The 10823-nt window shown below is 38.3% G+C and overlaps 1 protein-coding gene across 2 annotated transcripts; it reads left to right on the top strand.

The window, feature by feature from the left end:
* Window positions 1-5946: 5946 nt before the first annotated feature.
* On the top strand, window positions 5947-9726 carry LOC125237232. Of its 2 annotated transcripts, none has more exons than XM_048144238.1 (2): window positions 5947-6367; window positions 9476-9726. In XM_048144238.1, the coding sequence occupies exons 1-2, from the start codon at window positions 6007-6009 to the stop codon at window positions 9514-9516; spliced, it is 402 nt and encodes a 133-aa protein (XP_048000195.1). In that variant the 5' UTR covers window positions 5947-6006; the 3' UTR covers window positions 9517-9726. The 2 variants fall into 2 exon arrangements, with proteins under 2 accessions (XP_048000195.1, XP_048000194.1); XM_048144237.1 differs by lacking the exon at window positions 9476-9726 and adding an exon at window positions 6706-7244 and having other exon boundaries at window positions 5947-6453.
* Window positions 9727-10823: the final 1097 nt, after the last annotated feature.

Consider the following 10823-nt stretch of genomic DNA (forward strand, 5'->3'; position numbering starts at 1 on the left):
GATGAATAATCTGTCGTCATCGGAATTTATACCACAAACTGGTTTATGTTTAATCTCCAAACTATGGCGGATAGCATCATCGGTTATAAAATTATTGAATTGTGATTTTCATTATTTAAGTATGTCAAAAGAATTATCGTTAATTCACGAAATATTATTGCAAAAACTATAAATTGAAAGTCTAACTTTCTTCAATTCAAATTCAAAAATCTTTCACGTAAAACACAACACGTACAGTCGACTACAAAGAGATGTATCCGTTTTTTCACCTTATTACAATGCAGTAAGGTGAAAAAGTGGATACATCTCTTTGTAGTCGACTGTACACATACGCTTAGAGCTCTTATTTGTGGGCAATGCTACATTTTTAAACTTAAAATTTTAACTGTTGTTACACAGTTTTCATTGCTTACTTAAGCACTAATTTATTTTCATTTAATGGTAAATTACCAATTATTCTCCACCAATAATGACTATCTTGTATGTAAGCGCTGGTAGCCTAGCGGTAAGTGCGCGCGACTTTCGTTCTGGAGGTCGCGGGTTCGAACCCCGGCTCGCACCAATGAGTTTTTCACTTATGTGCGAAATGACATTTGATATCTGCCAGTCGCTTTTCGGTGAAGGAAAACATCGTGAGGAAACCGGACTAATTCCAATAAGGTCTAGTTACCCTTCGGGTTGGAAGGTCAGATGGCAGTCGCTTTCGTAAAACTAGTGCCTACGCCAAATCTTGGGATTAGTTGTCAAAGCGGACCCCAGGCTGCCATGAGCCGTGGCAAAATGCCGGGATAACGCAAGGAGGATGATGAATGACTATCTTGTATGAACTCTTTGTAGATATTGAACAAAAATCATTTTAGCATGACATTCAGGCCAGTTATTGAGGCGTAGCCAGTAATAGAAACTTTGAGTACTTAAAGAAAATTCATGATTAAGTATAGGATGGAAAGTAACTGGTAATGAATTACCATACGATGTAACTGTGGGTGTGGTATTTCGATTATTGAAAAGCGCGTTATCGACGGGCTGCGTAGTAAACGAATAAATATACATATAAAACTTCTACCTATCATACAACTAAGAAATAGAGCCTGCACAATATCTGCAGTGCACTACCGCTGACATTAATTGTCTCCGTGCCACAAACTGCACGGAGCCAGAAGATGAACTACCTACTAACTTGAAAAACGACCATTCGAACTTTATAATGTTTAAAAGATAGGTACCTACAAAACTTTAACCAGGACCCATAATGTAAATTTCAAGGCGAAATGAAATGTTTCCGAATGAAATTTAAACTAGGAATTTAGGGAAGGCGTAGGTATTACTCGTATCATTGTCTTCCTCAAGTCTGCATAAGGGGTAGACAGAGCACATTAAAATGCTTAAGTTTCAGTGCCACTCTTTACAAATGTGTTTAAAGAAAACGAAATTTTGATTGCAGTAACAAGTTGCCAGCCCATTTCCCACACCACAATGATACCCATATGTCCCATGTGGGATCCCACAGGTGTCTTTTACGACACCCACGGAAGGAGAGAGGGTAGTGAAATTCCCTTCATCACACAGGAACTTATAAAATTAATAATCATCTTGAAACAGTTATTGTCAATATAAAAGATTGAAATGTCAAACGTATATTTATATGTAAGTACATATATAACTTTTGTAATATAGTATCAGTAGGTATTTAAAACCTTTAATCAACACCATATAGTCAGTCAAAATTTTCCCATTTTAACAAAAAATCTAATCTAACTTCTGTCCCTCCCACACTGGTCGTAGGAATTTAATATCGGTGCAATCACTGTGAAAATAAAAGACAAGTGTCCGGGACAATAACGGGAGTGACTTGACGGAGGCAATACCTCGGCAGAGTTTCGACAAACATACATACATACCTACATAAACTCATGTTTGTATTGTACGGCAAAATTTTAATTTTGAAAAAAAAAAAAAACCCCTACATAATGGGCCGATTTTCATCAAACACGGCCAAGAAGTTAAGCACACTCCCGACTATTTTAACTTAGCTTTCAAACAAAAAATAAATAAATCAAAATCGGTTCATCCGTTCGGGAGCTACGATGCCACTGATAGACAGACACGTCAAATTTATACCCCGTTATTTTTGCGTCGGGTATTAAAAAACTCTGACGCTCTGGTTAGGAACACTCCCCGACTAATTCAGCTTTTAAACAAAAACCGAAAATCTACTATGCCACAGTCAGACACACACAGACGGATAGACAGACAGACACGCCAAACTTATGACACCCCGCCGTTTTTGCGTAGGAGTTGAAAAAAAATCTTTTAATGATTCTTCGCTGCACTGAATATTTATGCTATGCATTTTCATTTGAGTGATTAGAATCGTCAATATATTTACATGTATGCACGTGTCTTCAATGAAAATAATGAACATTTTCAAACAGTAACGAGCTACCGACGCAAACATACTTGACACTCGCGTCCACCAAATTAACACTCACCTATCACTTTAAAATACTACCTTATAGTTATACTTTTACCGCTCAAAATCCAATAGCAAAGTTACGATATAACTTGGTCGTTTCCCGATTGACAAACTTAAGAATGCGTTCAGTGTGAACTTTGTACAATATACTTAAGGTTGAATTTAGCTTGTATGTGGGTAAGTAAAAGGGTTGTTGGCAGTGCGTTTGACATCTGTCACTGTTGCACATAAGATGTGTCGCAAATTGGCGTGAATCTGTATTTTTTATTTATCTATGGGGAACGGTGTTTTTCGAATGTTTTTGTGGGAATAAATGTTGAGTTTTATTTGCTTTGGAAAAACTGGATGAGAGCAGTTTTGCACTACGTCCGATCCGAATCCTATTTATGTCCGAATACGTGAAAATAAAATCCGTCATAGATCCGAAAAATGGCGGAAAGAAATCAGATGATCGGATGTTTTTTTTTATGGGATAGGAGGCAAACGAGCAGACAGGTCGCCTGATTGTAAGCGATCACCGCCGCCCATGGACACCCGAAACACCAGAGGTGTTGGAGGTGCGTTGCCGGTCTTTAAGATTGGTGTACGCTCTTTTCTTGAAGATTTGAAGGTCGCATCGGTCCGGAAATACCGCAGGCGACAATTCCTTCCACAGTTTAGCTGTGCAGGGCAGGAAGTTTCTGGAGAAACGCACAGTTGAGGACTGCCAGCCATCTAAATGATGGCGATGGAAATGTTTCCAACCACTTTACGAGTAAAAAGAGTTCTACGGCTACGACGTATCTTATGTTCACGGATTTGGATCGTATTCGGATCGAAAGTAGTGCGAAAGCGCTTTAAATAGAGTGGATGGCATAGGTACAGCGTTAGTTTGCTCTGACTATCATCATCATTCTCCTTGCGTTATCCCGGAATTAGCCGCGGCTCATAGGAGCCTGGGGTCCGCTGTGACAACTAATCCCAAGATTTGGCGTAGGCACTAGTTTTACGAAAGCGACTGCCACCTGACCTTCAACCCAAAGGGTAACTAGGCCTTATAATATTGGAATTAGTCCGGTTTCCTCATGATGTTTTCCTTCACCGAAAAGCGACTGGCAAATATCAAATGACATTTCGCACATAAGTTCCGAAAAATCCATTGGCACGTGCCGGGGTTCGAACCCACGACCTCCGGATTGAAAGTCGAACTCTCTTACCGCTAGGCCACCAGCGCTTTGTCCCGAGTTTGGTCCGACTATATGGATTATGGAACACTTTTGGTTTGTACAGACTGCCAAAAACTACTAAGATTTTCTAAAAGACCGTTACACACGACAACCAAACTGCAATCCATATAAAAACTGTGCCATCGACTTGCAGTCAGTACGCGGTTCTCATCTAAATAATTAAATTGGATAGACGAATATATAGATCTCCGTCTGAAGTTACATTGATAACCACAAACTAAAGGGTTAAAGTCAGTGACAATCTAATTGAGTAAGAACTTGTCATAGACCACAATAGAGCGTAGGCAGACCACAGACCGGTTTATAATTGCATTCGTAAGCGTTCTTCTCGTTATGTACATATTATCAACCCGTTGTACATCTATACGATATTATGAGTACAGCAGGGGAAGCATGGTCGCGCAATAGACGATAAAATATCAGGCCGTCCCTATCGCACTTACAAATAGGGCGATAGGGACGGCCTGCTATTTTATCGTCTATCGCGCGACCATGCTTCCCGTGCAGATCAATTGAAGGTATTGTAGACTTTACATACTCGTAAAAACATTAATGAAGTCATAGACAAAACAAATGAAAATGCTCAATTTACAGAGCCACTCTTGGCAAGGTTGCCCGCCCGCAACACAATCTAACACCTATCCTACAGTCTATTCTAGTCTATACACACGTCACAGATGCTACCTAGATCACCTATAGGTAAATAAAGACTGATTATATTGTGATGATTTGCTTCCTGCAAACTTATTATTATTAGTTACAAACTGAAATACATTAAAGGTAAAGCGATCAAGCCCACTGGTGGCGAAGCCGGGAATCGAACCCGGGTCTCCAACTAACGCGGCTGACGTGATAAACCGCTACACCACCCCTACCGCTGTGGTACCCGTCGATATTTCTCTAGTGTATGTTATCTCTGAAGGCTAGGCGCCTTTGACCAACTCTAAGGGCGAGCAATCTGTGCTTGCACCTCCTATTATGAATCCTTTTGCAGGATTAGGATATAGCGAGAGAGATGGTGCTGCTATCTATCGATGTAGGGAACAAATCAAATTACAAAACAAAACAAATCAAAAAATATTTAATAAAATAATTTGATTTGTTCCCTACATCGACTTATTAGTTATTTCATTTAATAAGGATATCACGGATAATATATCTCTAAAGCTAAGAAAACCAATTCGAATAACAGATAACATATAAACACTCACCCCTCACATCGTTTAAAACATATAAAACACAATAAACTTTATATCCTTCGCAGATTCGTTCAGGACCAAATAAAATATAAATCCTACAATATAGCAAATAAGAAGGTTTTATTCGCAGACAAAAACAATTGGATCAGCGTCAGCAGTTTTAAGCATGATTGCTCGGGGCTTGTTAAGAGGCAGACTATTTCTAAATCGAGTACATATAGGCTACTTGACCCTTAAAGTTTGTCTTATATATGTATAATATGGTAATTATCTTTTCTTGAAATAATAACTAAGATTGTTGCTCTGAAAGAGAATGTTTTATTAAGTACAAACAAATTATACTCTAATTATAATACCTGTTGAAATTATAAAAACAAAAATGCTCACCTGAAAGAGAAACAACATTTAAGCTAATATTCCAGTATCTTTTAAACAATTTACAAATAAAACATTATTCGTTGAATAAAGCCTCTGACATTTGATGTGTAAATAGAAATGTCAAAGACATGGCCATGTCATAGACACTCACAAGTCATAGGTTGAATAAGTAACAAAAAGGCTTTATTTACATATGATTAATAAAATTACTGTCCAAGTAACCGAAAAAATATTTTCAAAGAATAATATTACTGTAAGGGAAGGTGAACTCCGGAGTTGTCGCCCCGCCGCCGGGGCTCCCCTTCCCCCCTACACCGCGCCCCGCAGTCGCCGCAGCACAAGAGTGAGCTCGTCCATTTGCCTGCGACCCGCCTCACGGCGCACACGCACCGTCGTTAGAGCCTTTGAGATTACGATTATAAAAATTAAATAATTTTAGTTAAAGTTTTGTCTCATTTCTGAACCTCTTTAACAGTTCAGAAGTGCGATCGAGCTTACTTTTAATAAGTAAACATCACCCGCCCACTACCTTCAAATATTGTTATTGTGGTTTGTGATGGATGAAGATTTTGAAGAATCACGTTCGCGCTCGCGCTCCAGGCAGCGTTCGCGCTCTGGGCGACGTTCGCGACGTAAATCGCGTACCAGGCGACATTACAGTAAAAGTAGAAAGTCGATTAATATTGATGTTGATTTAGATACAAGGCTTAACAAATTAGAACATTTGATGAAAAAAATGATAAGTTCAAGTTCTCAAGGCTCGACGACGGTGGAAAATAAGTCAAAGAGACAAAATAACATAACCTCCGCCATTTCAGTTACAGTAGACCCGACAAATGATGGCGCTACCTTATCAACTACGCCACCGATAGCAAGGTCTACTCCCGAGCTTGGCAGCGATGGCGCTGTGTTGTCGGCGGGCGGTTTGACGTCGTCGGGGGCGTGCGGGGAGCGCGCCATACCCCGGTCGCCGCTGCTGCCGGTGCCAGCTGCCGCCGCCGCGGCCCGGTGCGCGGCAAGACAGCCTGTCGCGGCTTCGTGCTCGAGAGCGAGCTGCAACTCTTTCTCAGTTTGTACACAGGACCAAGGTCAGATGAACAAATTACTATCGGGCTCTGATAATATACCTGATTTTAACGGTGATGCATCAAGTGACATGACAGTTCAATGTTGGATAAGACGTTTAGAGGCACTAGCAAAAATATTCAACTGGAATGAACGATTTCTTATTTATCAAATGACGACTAAATTTGCTGGTAATGCTCGATTGTGGTTTAATTCCCTAGAAAACATTGATTATTCGTGGGACCAGTGGAAACAAAAATTAATATGTGATTTTCCTGAAGGACGAGGCATAGCTTCAAAATTGTATGAATTTGTTACCGTAAAACGTGAAAATAATGAAAACGTGTTGGACTTCTACTACAAAAAACTGTTACTAGGAACAAAATGTGATCAACCAGATCATGTCATAACCGACGTCATTATTTTTACGTTGAACGATCCTTTGTTGACGACCGGCGCGCGGGGTGCCGCTTGCCGTGATACTAAAAGTTTATTGAAGTACTTAACAGATTCTGGTTTTGATTGTTCAAATAAAAGTAAGGCTAGTTCAGTTAGCAACGATGTGGGTAGATCTTACACAGGGCGAAAACAGCCTCAGCGCGATGACGTCACTTGCTATAAATGCGGTATTAAAGGTCATATCTCTTCGATTTGCACAAAAACTGATGTAAAACAATGTGATCGTTGTTCTAAATATGGGCACGTTAGTGTTGATTGCAAAGAGCACAGACATTGTACTAGTTGCGACAAGTGGGGCCACGTTGCTGACAACTGTATTCGCAAGAAAGACAAACCTATTAAAATTGTTTAAAATGTAAGATGTTGATGTATATGACAGAAAATATCACAAAACTGTTTGATTAATCAATCATGTTGAGTTAATCGCACCCGTGAATTTTGGCAGCACTATTTAACACTATTGCTAAGGCGGTCGTGGTCGTACGGGTTTGCTGTTAAAGTTAGAAGTTACCTTATGACAGCTTTTATTTTCATAACTCGTATTGCAGTAGATCAAGAGTCAACTACAGAGTTATTTATGCAGTCAATCAGCTGATACTGTAGTAGAAATAGGTTAGATGAGTACCGTAGTACTAATCTGGCATCTGATGAATTGATGATTGGATATTATTTAGTCATTGGTACAACACAGTTTTCTTCTCAAGATGTTAAAAAAAAAGTTCTATTTAAACTGTTATGAACCAATTATGATAATTAAGGACACTGTGATGATACAGTTATTGTGCGAATTCCTCGTGGTCGTAATAGCACATTTTATAGGGGCTATGTTTAATTTATTTATATTAATGTGTCGGAAAACTTGACGCTTATCTATTCGTGCTACCAGTCATATAAAATGTATGTCATTTCAAGAAGAAGCTGAAGTTAAACAATTTTTTTTTGGCGGTTTACTAGATCAAGTATTATTTTACTCAGTTATTTTTTGTGCACACTTGCATAAGTCGCATAATACCTGCATAAAGAAAATTATGGGCTGAGTATTGAGAATGCTCGGTTACATATTGGCATTATTTCAGTGATACTCAGGTATAAAGTGGCATTAAATATTAACGGTTAATGACTCCTATAAGGCAAAGTCCGAAAAGTTTATTATTTTCATCTTCATTTGTGTCTTCATCTATTATCTGCCTGTACTCAAAATAAAATTATTTATACGCACGAAATAATGCGTCAGATAATATAAGAAAACATGACCAATAGTTATTTTTTAAACCCAATTTATTAAGTCGGATGCAAAGATATAAAGTAGATGAGTATACCATGACATTACTAAACTCGATTTCATATTAATTCCTTAGCAAATCGTGCAAATTAGTTTTGACAGTTCTTAAAAAGACGCTGATTTGACTAGAAGGTAAGTAGCCTATTCCAACGCTGCCGATAAGATTCGTAATACCGTAGTAATGATTAACGCGTTTTGTATTTACAATTTAACATTAATGATAATTATGATTTAGTTTAAGTTGAGCGTAAAATAGTGGCGAAAGATTAATAGTGAAAATAAATCGATTAAATACTGGTTCTTATAAGACTATACGGGATACTCTCGTGGAAGTGTAGTGTTACAGCCGCGGACAAAGCAAAACCGTTCATAACTAAAGAGAATTCTAGTTTATTTGAAAATATTCTGAAAATTGAGTGATATTCTCTGCCAGTAAAAAAAAAAAAAAAAAAAAAAAAAAAAAAAAAAAAAAGTATCAGGTAGATTTACCATTTAAATTTCTAAATATAACGTACAAAAATATCGTAGCTGTCTTCAATAATAGTAAACTATTATGATTAGTCAATTATGACCTTGTTTGTATTTTGTTATGTTAATGACGTTGAAGTGTTTATTTGTTTAAATAATATTATTATATTGAAGCAGATTGTGCTATTTTATTTCTTATTAAATCATCCATCAACGAAAGAAATAGTAATGCGATACTGTGACATACGCATACTTGAAGTTCACGTCCGATATTGTCTAAGGTTAGTTAAATGTTTAATTTACTAACTAAAAAAAATGTGTCTGATATTTACCACTTTTGATTACAAGTTTTGGAGTAATTTCATCAACAGAACAATAGCTTTCAGTTTCAGATTGCAATGAAGTTCTTGACGTAATATCTTGTGTTTTATGCTCAGGTTCATCAGATAGATGGAATAAAAGCCTACGAAGACATTGGTTTAGATTGGATTACCAGATTGCAAAGTGTTTTCTTTTTTGTCTAGATCTCGTAGGCTCAGTATCATCAGATAGATAGAGCCTATGACCAGCAAGGTTAAGACCAGATAGGTTTGAGATCTTAGACGAGATCGAATAAGTCCGCCTCGTGAGCGAAGTCAGTTAGACAACGTTCATGGCCAGTTAGGCTAAGGTCAGTCAGATTTGAGGCGGGCTAGACAGATTTTTGGATAGGTCTTTGATCAGAAAGATTAGGATCAAATAAGTTAAAGAGATCACAGACGAGATTCAAGAGTTCGCCTCGTGAGCGAAGTCAGTTAGACAACGTTCATGGCCAGATAGGCTAAGGTCAGTTAGATTTGAGGCGGGCTCGGTGGATTTTTGGATGGGTCTTTCATTTGTAACGTTCCTCTGACTTCAACTATAGGTATTATATGAATTTCAGGTAATCCGTGGGCGTATTACCATCAGGATGGTCGACTGTAAGGGAAGGTGAACTCCGGAGTTGTCGCCCCGCCGCCGGGGCTCCCCTTCCCCCCTACACCGCGCCCCGCAGTCGCCGCAGCACAAGAGTGAGCTCGTCCATTTGCCTGCGACCCGCCTCACGGCGCACACGCACCGTCGTTAGAGCCTTTGAGATTACGATTATAAAAATTAAATAATTTTAGTTAAAGTTTTGTCTCATTTCTGAACCTCTTTAACAGTATAATCAGGCGAAAACAACATCAGCCATGTTAATTTAATCTATAGAATTATCTCGTCATTCTATGACGTCACTACATCGCGGACAGCTTTTTTGGTGGCCATAATAAATAAAAAAATACACACATTTTTAATCGAAAATACGTAGTCATCATACAATTTGAATACCCAAAATTTATAAAATTTTGGTTTCATATGTCAAATACTACAGAAAACAATAATTTTTTATGCTAAATTCGATATGTTATTTTCTTTGTAATTTATGATTGTAAACTGACAGTGTATGATTAATACCAATAAAAATCTATCTATCTATCTATCTATCTATGAGTCTAATATTAGCCTATAAAACCAAGAAATAAAAAAAACTATAGAAATAGATTGTAAAACGCAAAACTGGTCCTGCCGCCCCACCTTGGCTTCGTTGGTCAGAGATAACTCGTCGGTATTTTAAATACCTATACAATCACGCCTGTGTCCCATGAAGGGGTAGGCAGAGCACATGAAACTACTCAGGTTTCAGTGCCACTCTTGGCAAATAAGGGGTTGAAAGAAAACGAAACTGACATTGCAGTGACAGGTTGCCAGCCTCTCGCCTACGCCACAATTTAACCCATATCCCACAGTCGCCTCTACGACACCCACGGGAAGAAGGGGGGTGGTGAAATTCTTAACCCGTCACCACACGGGCAACCACCAAATACCTATAAAATGTTATTAAATTGAGAATTTAATTTCAGACCCATAAGTCAAAAACTTAAAGACATAGAACCCTTACACCCTTAATCTACCATATTATTTTACCAACCATGGCATTTTGCTATTATGTTCTATATGGTAGAATCATGATTAAATTCATAACTCGCCTCGATTATAAACACTCCCTTCGGTCATGTTTTAATTTATCGCCACTCGTTTCAAATTTCCTCTTTCCACACTTGTATTAATGTACAATTTTTTAACAAAAACGACTTAAACAACACAATTCAAAGTCATTGCGAGCTATCGGCCTCTTAAATAAATCCGCGCCATTCTGTCGTCCGCCATTTGCTTTTACGTGCGCCATCTTGTGGAGCTCTCTTTACGGCTCC

Source organism: Leguminivora glycinivorella, chromosome 20 (assembly GCF_023078275.1).
Source record: "Leguminivora glycinivorella isolate SPB_JAAS2020 chromosome 20, LegGlyc_1.1, whole genome shotgun sequence".
NCBI lineage: Eukaryota > Metazoa > Arthropoda > Insecta > Lepidoptera > Tortricidae > Leguminivora > Leguminivora glycinivorella.

Coding starts and splice junctions, on each gene's coding strand:
- LOC125237232 (XM_048144237.1), top strand. CDS start 6,007: ATGAAAAAAATGATAAGTTCAAGTTCTCAAGGCTCGACGACGGTGGAA. Junction 6,454..6,705: donor ACATGACAGTTCAATGTTGG/ATAAGACGTTTA, acceptor GACTTCTACTAC/AAAAAACTGTTACTAGGAAC.